The 14,027-nt window shown below is 40.9% G+C and overlaps 1 protein-coding gene across 1 annotated transcript; it reads left to right on the top strand.

Moving 5' to 3' along the window:
* Positions 1–462: 462 nt before the first annotated feature.
* gpr37l1a (G protein-coupled receptor 37 like 1a) lies at positions 463–6,690 on the top strand. Its single transcript, XM_031296813.2, has 3 exons — positions 463–1,379; positions 4,990–6,139; positions 6,376–6,690. Exons 1-2 carry the CDS (start codon positions 723–725, stop codon positions 6,013–6,015), a joined length of 1,683 nt encoding a protein of 560 aa, XP_031152673.2. The 5' UTR covers positions 463–722; the 3' UTR covers positions 6,016–6,139; positions 6,376–6,690.
* The last annotated feature ends 7,337 nt before the right edge of the window (positions 6,691–14,027 follow it).

Below are 14,027 nucleotides of genomic sequence, written 5' to 3'. Positions count from 1 at the left end.
AATATCCAAAATCTAAGACAATATCCAGTCTCATATCACAATATCGATATAATATTGATATATTACCCAGCCTATATATATATATATATATATATATATATATATATATATATATATATATAAAATATATGTGCCAATGGGGGTCTGGTGCAGTTGCCTGGTTTACCCAGTTAATCCATTTAATTTTTTGTTTCACTACTTATGAAATATGAGTTATTTGACTGCAATTGTAGTCCATGACCTACTTCCGTTCACAAACTGAGGACAATGATAGTTTATTTAGGCCATGTCATGTTTTATGCAATGAAAGTGTTGATGGAAAGAGGCTTCGTCAAAGTAATTAAAAACTAAAAGTGTCTGAAGTTAACTTCTTAACTTCTGTAGCATCTCCATGCTAAAAAGGGGAGGTCTCACTTTATCTCACGTTTAGTCCATAGACTATACAGTCTATGGTTTAGTCTTTCTTTATTTTGAAATGTATAACCGGAAGCTCTCTGTTGTAGTCAGTCTGTCTTGATACTGATGAATAACAAGTGCTGAAGTGAGCAGCAAACTCAAAACTTCTCCATCGGGACCGGACTGAGGTCCGACTGTGAGACAATTTTATGGACTTTGTTTTTTTATTCCAGGAGTTAAAATATGAGTTCCATCACATGTCTGTGAAAGAAACGGATAACACGGACCAGTTACATTTAGTTCAACGGTAAAAAAAATTAAAAAAAATGAGCCCGGTTTTGTTTCTTTTGCTTCTCTTTCTGCGGACCGCGGTGCTCCGTCACGTCCACAGAGCCCACGCAGCCGGGGAGGTTCAGTCGGGGTCCGCGTTGGACACGCAGCAGGCTGGGGGTGCTGGAACACAGGAGCCTCTCTCCCCGGGCAGGACTTCTCTAGACCTGGTTGAAAGTTCGAGAATTCCCGACCTGAACCGAGTCGCCCGAGGAGCCAAGGATGGGAATTTCAGAAAAAAAGACCCTCATTCACCGAGCAGTTACATGCCTCCACGACGGTATGACGACCCGAGCGGTTACTTCACCACACCGCGGTTACCCGCCTCCGCATGGCCGGGTAACTCCTCGTCAGGCAGCGGGTCAGGGCTCCTCAACCCGCTGTTCCCGGGCACTGACGGCTCCTACTGGGCGTACGCAGTCATGTTGCTCGCGCTCGTGCTGTTCGCAGCGGGCATCGTTGGGAACCTGGCGCTCATGTGCATCGTGTGGCATAACTTCTACCTGAAGAGCACGTGGAACTGCGTCCTGGCGGGGCTAGCGTTCTGGGATTTCCTCGTGCTGTTCTTCTGCCTTCCCGTGGTCGTCTTCCACGAGCTCACCTTGAAGAGGTTGTTAGGAGACCTGTCTTGTCGGCTCGTGCCCTATCTGGAGGTGAGGAGAATAAGTTGAATGTTTCAAACATTTTACTCCAGTAATGTTCATTTACTGAAATGCTACTCTGATGAAAAGTAAAACCATTGTTACATTATTAAAGTTTTAATATCATTTAATGCTGTTATGAAAATGCCACGGGAAAGCGTCCCTTGTTCATTAAAAGGGAATTAAACAAAACTAGAGCTGCAACGATTAATCGATTAGTTGTCAACTTTTCAATTAATTGCCAACTATTTTGATAATCGATTAGTCGGTTTGAGTAATTTTTTTTAAAGACAAAAGTAAAAATTCTTTGATTCCAGCTTGTTAAATGTGAATATTTTCTAGTTTCTTCTCTCCTCTGTGACAGTAAACTGAATAGGCTATCTTTGAGTTGTGGACAAAACAAGACATTTGAACACTGATCCACATTTTTCACCATTTTCTGACATTTTATAGACCAAACAACTAATCGATTAATCGAGAAAATAATCAACAGATTAATCGACTATGAAAATAATCATTAGTTGCAGCCCTAAACAAAACAGATAAATGGATAAAAGCTGAATATGAAGAAAAAAAATACACAGGGTATTTAAAAAATAATTATAATGAAGTAATGTGATTTTTTAGAATTTCTATTTTTTAAATACAGTTCTACACCTTTCTAAATCAATCAGTGCTTGAGGTATGTAAACACTAGACTGTGAAAAAACTACACAGTTTTACCAGTTAACTCCAGTGATATACCAGTTGTCTTTTTGATAAATCTATTGAATTTTCTTTTAAATTAATTGCTTAGTATGTAGGATAAAAAGTGAAATAAATAGTGAAAAAATGTCAATCGTAGTTTCCCTAAAATCCAAGGTGACGTCTTTATATGTCTTATGTCAGACCAACAGTCCAAACCCCTAAGATATTCAGTTTTTAGTATTATCAATGAGAGAGAGAAGCTGTAACCAGAGTGTTTTCGATTGAAAAATGACGTCAGCGAAAAAATGTTTAATCAAGTATTAATTTCAACACTGTGTTGTGAGTTAAACTGGTACTCAAACTCTTGTTACCAAAACTCAGATATAATCCAGCCATGACGCAAAGAGATGTCAAACAACTTAAACTCTTAAAACAAACTGCTTAATGTGATGATAATAATCAGTCCCTCAAGTCTGCCTTCACACACTATTATAGTGCTGTTTTTACACCCCCCATGTTAGACTTATTGTAGCCTAAACCCAGGGTGATGAATGGCCTGTTTGTGTCTTGTTGCTCCTCAGTTTCAGTACTCAGAGCAGTCTTTGCTTTCAACAAACGTGCTGTTATGGGCTGTTTGGTCTCTTCAGTTGTCTGTTATGAACCGTCAGTGGAGGCCTGCGGGCCCCTGCATGAAGGGACTCTTCTTCCCCAGCTCACCGAGCCAAACAATGAAACACAGAGACGTAGTTATCAGGGACTGGGATGTTTATTTTCTCCAAACCCAACAATATTTTATGTACAATGTCATAACACAAAAAAACCTGGAACAAAGGATGTTTGGTATTTTAATGTTGTGACTAATCGATTAATTGTTTCAGCTCTAATCATATCTGCTGAAAGTTGATGATAATAATTATATGTCATCAACTTTCAGCAGATATGATATATATATTTTGTACTTCTACCTGCACTGCCTACTGCAACTGCCGCACATGTTCATATCATACTGTACTTATATATATACCTTTTACAAATGTATATTATTCTGCACTTTTTTTGCACATCTGGTCAGATGCTAAACTGCATTTTCATTGTCTCAGTACTTATACTCTGTGTGCAATGACAATGAAGTTGAATCTAATCAAATCGGATCTATAAACTGTCAGAAAATAGTGAAAAATATCCATCGTAGTTTGTCCAAGTCCGAGTTTTTTTCTGACCAACAGTCAAAAACAAACACATTTTCCGTTTACAATAATGTAAAACAGAGAAAAACAGGAAACGTTTTTCTGACAATCCACTAACCGATCAGTTGATAACACTAAATATAATACTGACTTATCGCCTGTCCCTACAGTCCAGAGGATTCTTTTAGTTAAGTGAAAAACTCAGCCAATCAGTAGAGGAGTTTCCCTCACAGAGTATTAATGTAGAGCTCTCACAGCCTCTCAGTTACCATTGTTGGATTTTCAGTGGCTTCATCAGTCTGCTATTTCAACATGGACTCTGCCGGCCTGTGGAGTCCTTGTTTTTGGCTTTAACCCAGCTCCAAACTCTTTAAATCACTAAGTGAAGCTTTACTAATTTGTAATAACAGCTTGTATGAAGCGGTCTTTAACAAGGTCAGCCTGCTGGCCCCCTCTATTCTTTGTTTCTTCACCTATTTTTATGTTAATGAAGGAGTTTCTTGCTAATTAATTAACGTTCTTAGTCTAAGTGGTCTTTAGCAGTTTGTACTGGTTGTATTGAGCAGTGTTTAAAGCAGGTCATGCTGCCAGCTGCCCCTGTGCTCTGTTAGTTCAACTATTTTCATGCTAATTAGAGCTGCGTGTTAGTTATCTTCAGTTTTGTCTTTACTGTTTAAGGTCATTAAGCACTCACAGAGGGAGGACAAATCTCTGTAATGATAGTCTGTGTTTTTGGCCAAAACCACTGACTTTAATGTGCACAAGGCACCAATCTGTGGGGAGAGCTGCTAGTACAACATAATGGCTCTCTATTCCCTCGGTGCCTCTTTTCTATTTCCCTGTTTCTGTATTCTAAAGCTGTTTTTTACAACCTAGGTCTTATTACTGTAGTTGTAGCTTGTTTGCCAGTAGGCTGGCATAACAAGGCAAGGAAAGCCTTAAATCTGTTCTTTAAGGAACAAAACACCTTCCTGTACTCAATTTAGACCCACTGTCTGCATAAAGTCTTGTTTCATCTGAGATCTCAGTCGTGCTAACATCTGACTGGAGTTTAACCCTGGAAAAACTTTGAATTAGGGCTGGGCGAGATGGAGAAAATCAGATATCACGATATTCTTGACCAAATACATCGATGTCGATATTGCGACAATATTGTAGGGTTGACAATCGGTGCTTTCACAAGATATTTTTTACAATGAGATTTTAAATAAATAATCATCAATAATGTGGTAAACAGTTTCAAGTGAAAAAATAAATCTTTTTTCGCAGTTTAGGTTAAGTGGAGAGACTAAGTTGCTCGTAGACATGATTGTGATTGTTTGTCTGTCTACACCTGGACAGGTGACCTCATGGATTATTGTAAGAACACTCTACTAATAACTTATTAACATTGGAGGGGGTTTTCTGATGAATTAAAGAACTAGATAAAAAAAAAAGAACAATTGACTGCCATGCTCACCAAATAAGGCATTTTTTTTTCTTTAACGATGGCTCAATTCCATCAAGTGTCCCAGTAAGCTATTTCAGTGAGTCAGCATGCACAACACCAGGACCTCTCCTGAGGGGAATGCAGCCATCATTAATGGTTTTGAATACACCTGTGCTTTTCCCACAATGACATGTCGACATGTCTGCCGTGAAAAAAGGTCTGTTAATGGCTTATACCTGATCTATAAAACAGTTTTGTTCCCCAAGTAACGTGTGCCATTAACCTTCATCTCCACGCCTCTCTGTCATTTCTCTGTCAGGTGTCCTCTCTGGGTGTGGCCACATTCAGCCTCTGTGCTCTGAGTATTGACCGCTTCCATGCGGCCACCGGCCCCGGGCCCCTTCAGACGCCCAAGGTGGAGCCCTGCCAGTCCATCCTATCCAAGCTGTCCGTCATCTGGGTGGGCTCCATGGTGCTGGCCGCCCCTGAGCTGCTGCTGTGGCAGCTCCTCCAGGAGACTGTCAGCCTGCCGATGCTCTCCAGTGACCAGCAGCAGAGCCAGCAGGGAGGCTCGCTGATGGATGTCTTTTGGGCCCGACCAGGCACGTTCAAGGTGGATATCTGTGTCCGTGAGCCGTCTGTGGAGCTCCCAGAGAGCATCTACTCTCTGGTGCTGACCTACCACGAGGCCCGCATGTGGTGGGTCTTCGGGTGCTACCTCTGTTTGCCACTGCTCTTCACTCTGGCTTGCGACTTAGTGACGAGGCAAGTGGTAGCCCAGCGTCTACCGCAGAAACCCGCCGGCGACAAGGTGACCAGCAGATGCTCCTCCTCCTCTTCAGCTTCCTCCTCGTCAAAGAAGAAGCAGCATACTAGAGAGCAGAGGCTGCGCACCACTGTGATGGCGCTCACCATCTTGTACGTCATATGCAACCTGCCGGAGAGCATTTGTAACATCACCCTGGCGTACGTCTCTGCCCATGCGTTAGCTGCGCTCCCGGCTCTGGCTCTGCCAGCACTGAGTCTGATTGGACAGTTCCTGCTGTTTGTGCGTTGCTCGGCGACGCCGGTGCTGCTGCTGTGCCTGTGTCGCTCGCTCGGCCAGGCCTTCATGGACTGCTGCTGCTGCTGCTGTGAAGAGTGCCTCCCCGACGGCACCTCCTCTTCATCCTCATCCGCCTCAACCGCCGCCACCTCCAACCCCTCCTCGCCCACATCGCCCACTCCATCCTCCCTGTCTCCTTCCAGCAAAGATGAGACGATGAAGAGCTTGTTGGCGACCGAACCAGCAGTCTGCTACGACAGGGTGAAAGACTCTTCAACAGTTATCGGCACGCCCTGCTGAGGTCCAGAACTGCATTTAACCACATGTAACTTTAAAGGATCATTTAGGTTTACAACAACTTGGGTTTTTTTCTTGTGGGTTTATCGATCAGATCAGTTATAATAATATTATACTCACCAAGATAATAGACCTTTTTCACGGCTGACATGTTGACATGTCATAGTAGGAAAAGCACAGGTGTATTCATAACCATTAATGATGGCTACATTCCACTTAGGAGAGGTCCTGGTGTTGTACATGCTGACTCACTGAAATAGCTTACTGGGACACTTGATGGAATTGAGCCATCGTTAAGGTCATCAATTTCAGCTGTGCTTTTCCTACTATGACAAGTCAAAATGTCTGCTGTGAAAAAGGTCCATAGTGGAGATCTGGGGGCACTAGAAGAAGACCAATGGGTCGAGAAACATAAGCAGTCTGATGATCAGACAAGTTGGAGACAAAAGTATGTGGACACCTCTGTTTCAGTGTGTCTTGCCTTGTTTTGCCTAGGTCTCCTATGCTACATTTCTACTGCATGGTACAGCATGGCTCTACTCAAGTCGACTCGCTTGAAACTGTTCTTTAAAGGAACACGCCGACTTACTGGGACTTATTCACCGTATCCCCCAGAGTTAGATAAGTCCATACATACCCTTCTCATCTCTGTGCGTGTCATAACTCTGTCTGACGCCCCCACCGCTAGCCTCGCTTAGCACAGATCCTGGAGGTAACTGGCTCCATCTAGCCTACTGCTCCCAATAAGTGACAAAATAACGCCAACATTTTCCTGTTTACATGTTGTGATTTGTATAGTCACAGCGTGTACAAATAACAACATCACATGAGACACAGCCATCTTCTAACCATATACCAGTCCCTCCAGAAAAACGCCGCATTTTTTGAAATACGCCGCACTTTCGCTGCATAAATTGCCAATTTCCGCGCAAAATATGCGGGGCTTGCATGATTTCATAATCCCAGCATTTTATCGCAAACAAGTCACATATATCTTAGCAGAAAGTTGAAAAATGTTGCGTTTACTTCACACAAGAGCAGCCATTTTCCCGTGTTGCCATGGGAACGTTATGAAGTGACGTAATTACGCGACGTGAAGTTCCCACAATTTTTGCAAGTTCCCGCAATTTCATCGCATAAAATTGCATAAATATCCCGCATATTCCATCTCATTTTTTAAGAAAACGTGCCACATAATCAAGGATTTTTGCCCGCAACAATCACAAAAAAACTCCACATTTTTCTGGAAGGACTGGTATACATACTGGGAACTATATTCTCAGAAGGCGAAGCTCTGCTATTTGGGCGGAGTGATGATAGGATCCAGCGAGTGTTACGTTGAAGATGATGTCACAGCAGTTTCACGTGGGGTGGCTAGATCGTCAGCTACAAATCGCATCTACCCTGAGGGGGTACTATCTGCAGTGGAAAACGACATCAAGAAAAGTGCTGGTACTAAAAGTGAGTCGAGTCGAGCTGAACCATGCAGTGGAAATTAGGTATTAGACCCTATAAAGGGAAATCTTTATTCAGCATACAATGATATTTTAGACAACAGTGTGATTCCAACTTCGTGGCAACAGTTTGTTGAAAGAAGGCCTTTTCCTGTTTCAACATGACAGTGCCCCCGTTCACAAAGCCAGATCCATTAAGAAATGGTTTTCCGAGTTTAGCGTGGAAGAACTTAACCCTGACCTCAACCCCATCCATTGCTTTTGGGAGGAACTGTCCAACATCACTTGCTAAAACTGCAAGTACAGTAAGGTTAAAGTTGAAGCAGGAAGTGTGGGTCTGTAAACTGTGGTGGATGTTGACATTGTTGACTCATTTTCTCTTCCAAGTGAAGTTTGTTTACCTTTCTTTACCTGTCAGACTTCTTTTTAGTGAAATCACTGTTGTCAGATGGCAGCTATTAACTTGGTTTGTACAGTGTTATTATCACTGATAGAAATGATGGACAAAACTACCAAAATGAAACCGGAGTTGGAATAGATTGGAATAATCCTTTAATCTAAGTCTGTATAAACTGGTGGTGTAGAGCCACTGACTAGAGTTACAATATAGAATATTTTTTATTTCTCTTAAGAGTTTAGTGTTGTCTACCTGTGATGGATTTAATCCTGTTATTTTAGGACTCATCGTTATTTTGCCTGTTTTTTTTTTTTATATCTGTACGAGATAGAAACACATCATTTGAGTTTGGGGGAGTTTAAGATGGCTTTTTTGTCAGCAGACTGACAGACTTTTAGTTTTTTAACATGATTTTGCTGTTGCAGTGAGACAGCAGGTTCAGAATAGTCAATTCAGTGTGAAGTTTGACTTGTTTTATTACTTTTTGGTTTAGTAAAGTTTAGATTTTCTTACTTTTTTGTCACCTGTGAGTAATTCCTCTGTCTGGTATACACATTATTAAACAGTAGAGCTGTTGATGAATGCTCTTCCTGTGTTTACAGAGCCTTTTATTACACTAATAATTGGAATAGAAATGGGCGTAATGGATTTGAACTTCTGTTCAGCAAAAACTCTGAAAGTGCTCTTTTTAATTCTCATTTTAAATATGAATTTTAGGTTTATACATCTTAATGGTTGGTTTTCATTGGGAAAGTCCAAACTTGTGGATTTATTTCAACATTAGAATCACATTTTAAAAGACAAGTCTGCTGATTCTCTACATTTTTATTATAGTCAACAAATCTCATGGAAAGACCAAAACCAACAATTAATTGATCCACTAACGAGACTTGTCTGTATATCCAAAGCCTGGGATATCTTCCTCCTCTGTGCCATAGAAATCCACTGTTGTCCAAAAACTATTAAAAGCACATTGATGATCCACACTGTTGCAGTGTGAGTGACTATGAACACAAACTAGTTTATTTTGTCCCCAACAAATGCACTATTTCCTCCTGATTGAGTTAAGTCTAAAAACCACAATGACCAGTGATTTAGGAAACTACTGAGCCCTTTTTTTTTTTTTTTTTAATGAAACTGTATATTTGTGAAGTGTGTATAAAGATTGATGTCTTCAGTAGGATACAATGGGCTTGAGAGTGAGAGCCACAGACTGAGTAGGGAAGAGTAGGGAAGTCAGTTTTGGCCACCTGTTAAACTAAAGCTTAATAGTTTTTACAAAAATCAGTGTAAAAAAAAAAATAAAGAATTTAATTCCTGCCCAGTGTCAAAGAAATTTATTTTTATTTTTATTTTTTATTAATTTTGTCATTAAATATACAATTTGACTTTTCTTATAAAGTGTTACATTTAAATCTGCAGACATTCAGGTCCAGCTAGAGATAAGTCAAATGTTAAGCTGCCAAGCACGAGTACAAAGTAAGTCAGAGAGAAAAGTCCCAAAGAAAAACAGGAAAAACAATAGAGAAACAAAACAATGGAAAGAGGACCAAGTATCTTTTCTCCAAACAAAGAAGGAAAAACAAGAGAGGGGAAAAGCAGAATGAACATCTGAACACTTTTGGAGAATCCCTATTTGTATGTGGATTCATTTTATTTGGAAAAAGAGAGATGTTGGATGTTTACTCTGATCTCCATAGGAAGGAATGCTACGCAGCAGTGCTCTCAACACCCACTGAAGGAGAAAGCTGTTCACGCCTGACTGTGACGCTCCTTTTAGTCATTATTCAATTATTGAAGGTCACAGCTTCACAATAACAGTTGGCCTTAGAGCTTCTGCAGACATAATGAACAGTGGCTTTGTGACCAGTTGCTGGGGAGAGCAGACAAGAATGCCTCGCTTACCCGTGTATTTTCAGGCATTTCTCATCTTTTTCTTATTGATGTGTTGATCTAAAAAAAATTGTCATCCATTTGTACTAGCAAACAAGTTCTACAACTTTTAACAACACCTTGTAACGTATAGCCAGAGTCATCTTGTTGATTGAGAAATGAAAAACCAACAAAGTTACGTTAAAAAGATCAAAACATTTCAATCTCAAGTCTTCCACAGAACCCCTGGAGTCCCACAAGATAACTTCTTTTTTTTATAATAATAAACTTAGCACATAAAGTAAGGACATTTGTGTTTGGTAGATTATTTCTCTGTGGCAACAATGCTTTTTGGCAATAAATTTTATACCGTTGGAAAGCCTGTTTAGTTCCCTTTCAAATAGTGCCCCATTTGTAAGGAACATGCATTTGTGGGATGAGCAGCAGTGCTGAGTATGTGGGTTGCGCCCATGAAAAATTTGCCAAATCTTCTCTGCCAATGCCAAACAGCTTATTCTGCCAATGACTTGTTTGGTGTTTGGTGGATTGGATGATTGAAGTTTGAAGAAACAAGACATATTGGCAATTGAACAATTTATTCATTTCACAAACAGGAGCCTCAGTAAGGTGTGGAAGAACCATACACAGCCACAACAGCCTGACACCTCATGCTGGTCACCAGCCTGGTCACACACTGCTGTGGGATGGCATCCCATTCTTCAACCAGCAGTCCTGACCTCAACCCCATTGAACACTTGTGGGATCAGCTTGGGCGTGCTGTTCGTGTCAGAGTGACCAACACAACCACGTTAGCTGACTTGCGACAAATGCTGGTTGAAGAATGGGATGCCATCCCACAGCAGTGTGTGACCAGGCTGGTGACCAGCATGAGGAGGAGGTGCCAGGCTGTTGTGGCTGTGTACGGTTCTTCCACACGCTACTGAGGCTCCTGTTTGTGAAATGAATAAATTGTTCAATTGCCAATATGTCTTGTTTCTTCAAACTACAATCATCCAATCCATCAAATACCAAACAAGCCAAATGGCAGAATAAGCTGTTTGGCATTGGCAGAGAAGATTTGGCAAATTTTTCATGGGCACAACCCACATACTCAGCACTGCTGCTCATCCCACAAATGCATGTTCCTTACAAATGGGGCACCATTTGAAAGGGAACTAAACAGGCTTTCCGGTATAAGATGTATTGCCAAAAAGCATTGTTACCACAGAGAAATAATCTACCAAACACAAATTTCCTTACTTTTTGTGCTAAGTTTATAATACCTTCTGGGCACAATATCCATGTCTTGATCCATATATTATGTTATCTATCTTGTTTTTACCCTATTCAGATCTTGATAAAGATACAATACTAAAACTTGTCTGTGCAAGATTATACGAAACAAGATATGGATTGTGTGGGCCGATCCGTATCTTTTATTTTATGTGATGATATTATTTAGGATTTTTTTCAATTCCATTTTATTTATAGTGTCAAATCATATCAGGATAACATGGGTAACAACATAATAAGGATCAAGATATTGGCTCTTGTGCCCACATCACTCAAGATACTAAAAGAAAGTAGACATCAAACTGCTTCTGAAAGTCTCCTTTTCACATTTCTATTTTTTACACCTGTTCAATAAACAGGGTACAACATGTAAATCATGTTGTACCTTAACAGTTTTGGAAGGTGTATTTTGTCTCTTTTGATAGCGCTAAGCTAGCAGGTTTTCCTTTCTCTCAGGCTTACTGCTCAGCAAAAAGCGCAACACATCCTGTTGTTTAACCAAACGTCAGATAGAAGTATAACTTACTTGGTTGCACAAAACTAGTACTTTGGTATCTTAAGTAGTATTCATTTTAATTGAAATCTGTGTAATCTAAGACACTCAAAACGAAGTAACCTACTGTATGTTCTGAGGCTGCTTACCTGCATATTCCAGAGAAAAAAAAACTTTGCTTTGTGGAAGAATTTGAACACAACTGATTCTGGTTTCTGGCACACAGCTTGCCTGTGTGCTGCTCACATGAGCTCCTTCTCAGCCCAAGTCTGCCCAAGTCCACACCCCTAAACCTAAACCAAATCTGGCAGCTATGGTGGGTCCAGAGCTGGCTCACGTTTGTTCCTTTGGGACCAGAAAACTGGCAAGTGTCCCGACACTCAAATGCTACTGGCCTTAGTCAGAAAGAAATCTGGGATAGGTATTAGTACTTAGGGAACGAGGGGCTACGTAGGGCCTTACCACTTAGGGGTAATTTTGTTAGGCTTAAGATTTGTTTTTTGCTCCCAGACTAATCCAAGATTGACTGAACTCAAGTCCAATGTATTTTTATAAAAAGCAACCCCTACCGCTGTACTGGATGCACAGAGATGAAACTGATATCCATCTTTTCATCTGACAATGGGGAAGACAAAGAAAAAGAAGAATTTCACAACATTTTTCTTTGAAAACAAAAAACAGAAGAAAAGGGTTACAAGAAATAGGATATTTCCTTGTGTGTAGATTGGAGTTTGATATTCAGTGTACATTACATTTTATGCTTTTTACCCAATAAACAGTTGAAGTTCAGTCTCGGTTCCTAGTTTCCACTACTGAAGAAAACAGGCAACTCTTTACTTTGATATGTTAATATCACAGACCCCGAATGCTCAAATTAGACCCAAAGACCTATTTAATCAGATAATGAAGCTTTTACCTGGTGATTTCAGTGGGTTGATTAGTTGGAGTGAATAAAGAAAAAGTTTGTAGTACAAAGACAACTTCTGCTTCGAGACTATGAAGGCATAATGCATTCATTTTCCTGGGGACACCTGGAGTCCCTACACAGATGTCAGCTGGCCCCTGAGTTACACTCTCAGGACCTGCTGTTGTACGTTTGAGTCTCGGTTCCTTTGAGCTGAAAAATTTGTCCTCCCACGTCGTTGTGCCTGGGCAAAGACAAGGAGGAGGGGAAGCTTCAATAAGGCCTGCTTTGTTCAGGCGTCCCCCTCTCTGGCTCAGAGAGAGACACACTTGAACAAAGCTGCATATCAATCGCCATCTACCGAGGGAGTTGCTAAGCTACACAACACCCACCGCCTCCCACCAGCTGCCCCAGCCACTGAAAACAGAAGAAAGAAGGCAGAGATGCAGGGGACGAAACACTGCTGCCGTCCACCCAGATAAGCCAAAACTCTTTTTCTTCTTAGTTGCCTTGACAACCATTTGAGACACAGCGGCATGGTGGCCTCAAGTTAGCAATATGGCCTAAAACCAACAAGGTCCTGGGTTTTAACCCAGCTGGGGCCTGTGTGCAGACTTCCTTCTGTTCATGTGGGCTCAATCCGGTGCTCCACCACACAGACAGACATTTTGGGTTTCAGGAGTTCTGCCTCTGCCCAAGGTCCAGTTTATAAGTAGCTAGGTAAGGCTGTAACCAGATTAACCGATAACTATTATAAAACCCACACAAGATTCAGAGACTGTGTCCGAAATTACTCCCTATTTATAGTGCACTATATTTACTGTCTGCCAGTTTATCTGAGTGTCAATGGATATGTTTATCGGTGTGGTTTATTTAGCTTGAGAAGTAGAATTTAAACACGGAATCCTTTAGTTTATCTAAAAATGTACAGATACCTGGTTTTAATTGCATGGACAGCGACGATATGCCTTATATTACTGCACATTTTATAAAAAGCGTTATCGTTTTTAAAATCAGTTGTTTCCATTTACTCTTCGTATGGAAGCCAACTTGCATGGAGACTTTTTGTTCATAATGAGATGAAATACTTAGTTGTAATGCATGAACTAATAAGGACATAAATGTTTAAAAGCACAGGTCTGAAATTCCCTTTTTTATGCCATTTGATTCCAGCTAATTTGGCTGCATATAAATGAGTGTATGAAGTAAGTGTAATTACACAAGCAACCACTAACGGATGATCCATTTAGCACTAACACACTTAAGCATGTGTTTTTAACATTATTATATAGTGTTACAGACTTTTTGTGACTCCACTACAGTTATCACGTCATTTTTAAAAGCCTCTTTCACACATAGTTCCCTGTAAATTACTGGGATAACCTTTCAGGCACCTTACACTATTCACACATGCCCTACATTCAGGGACATTTCCCTCTTGCGCCTTTTCACACATGCCATGGCAATACCGGAACAGACAGGGTAAGGCACAATCCAGCACATAGTGGTAATGCAACAGTTATGGATGCCAACCACCATAAAACGCAACAGAAGAAGAAGATGGGGCAAGGCTGGGCTGGATGCGGTGAAAGACGTCTCTTA

This window comes from Sander lucioperca, chromosome 16, assembly GCF_008315115.2.
Source record: "Sander lucioperca isolate FBNREF2018 chromosome 16, SLUC_FBN_1.2, whole genome shotgun sequence".
NCBI lineage: Eukaryota > Metazoa > Chordata > Actinopteri > Perciformes > Percidae > Sander > Sander lucioperca.
The sequence above is the reverse complement of the archived record's forward strand: the minus strand, read 5'-3'. Positions and strand labels throughout refer to the sequence as shown.

Bases quoted from the DNA above. Each gene is read 5' to 3' on its own strand.
- gpr37l1a (XM_031296813.2), top strand. From the start codon at position 723: ATGAGCCCGGTTTTGTTTCTTTTGCTTCTCTTTCTGCGGACCGCGGTG. The intron at 1,380-4,989 runs GTGAGGAGAATA...TTTCTCTGTCAG, and splicing joins GGCTCGTGCCCTATCTGGAG to GTGTCCTCTCTGGGTGTGGC.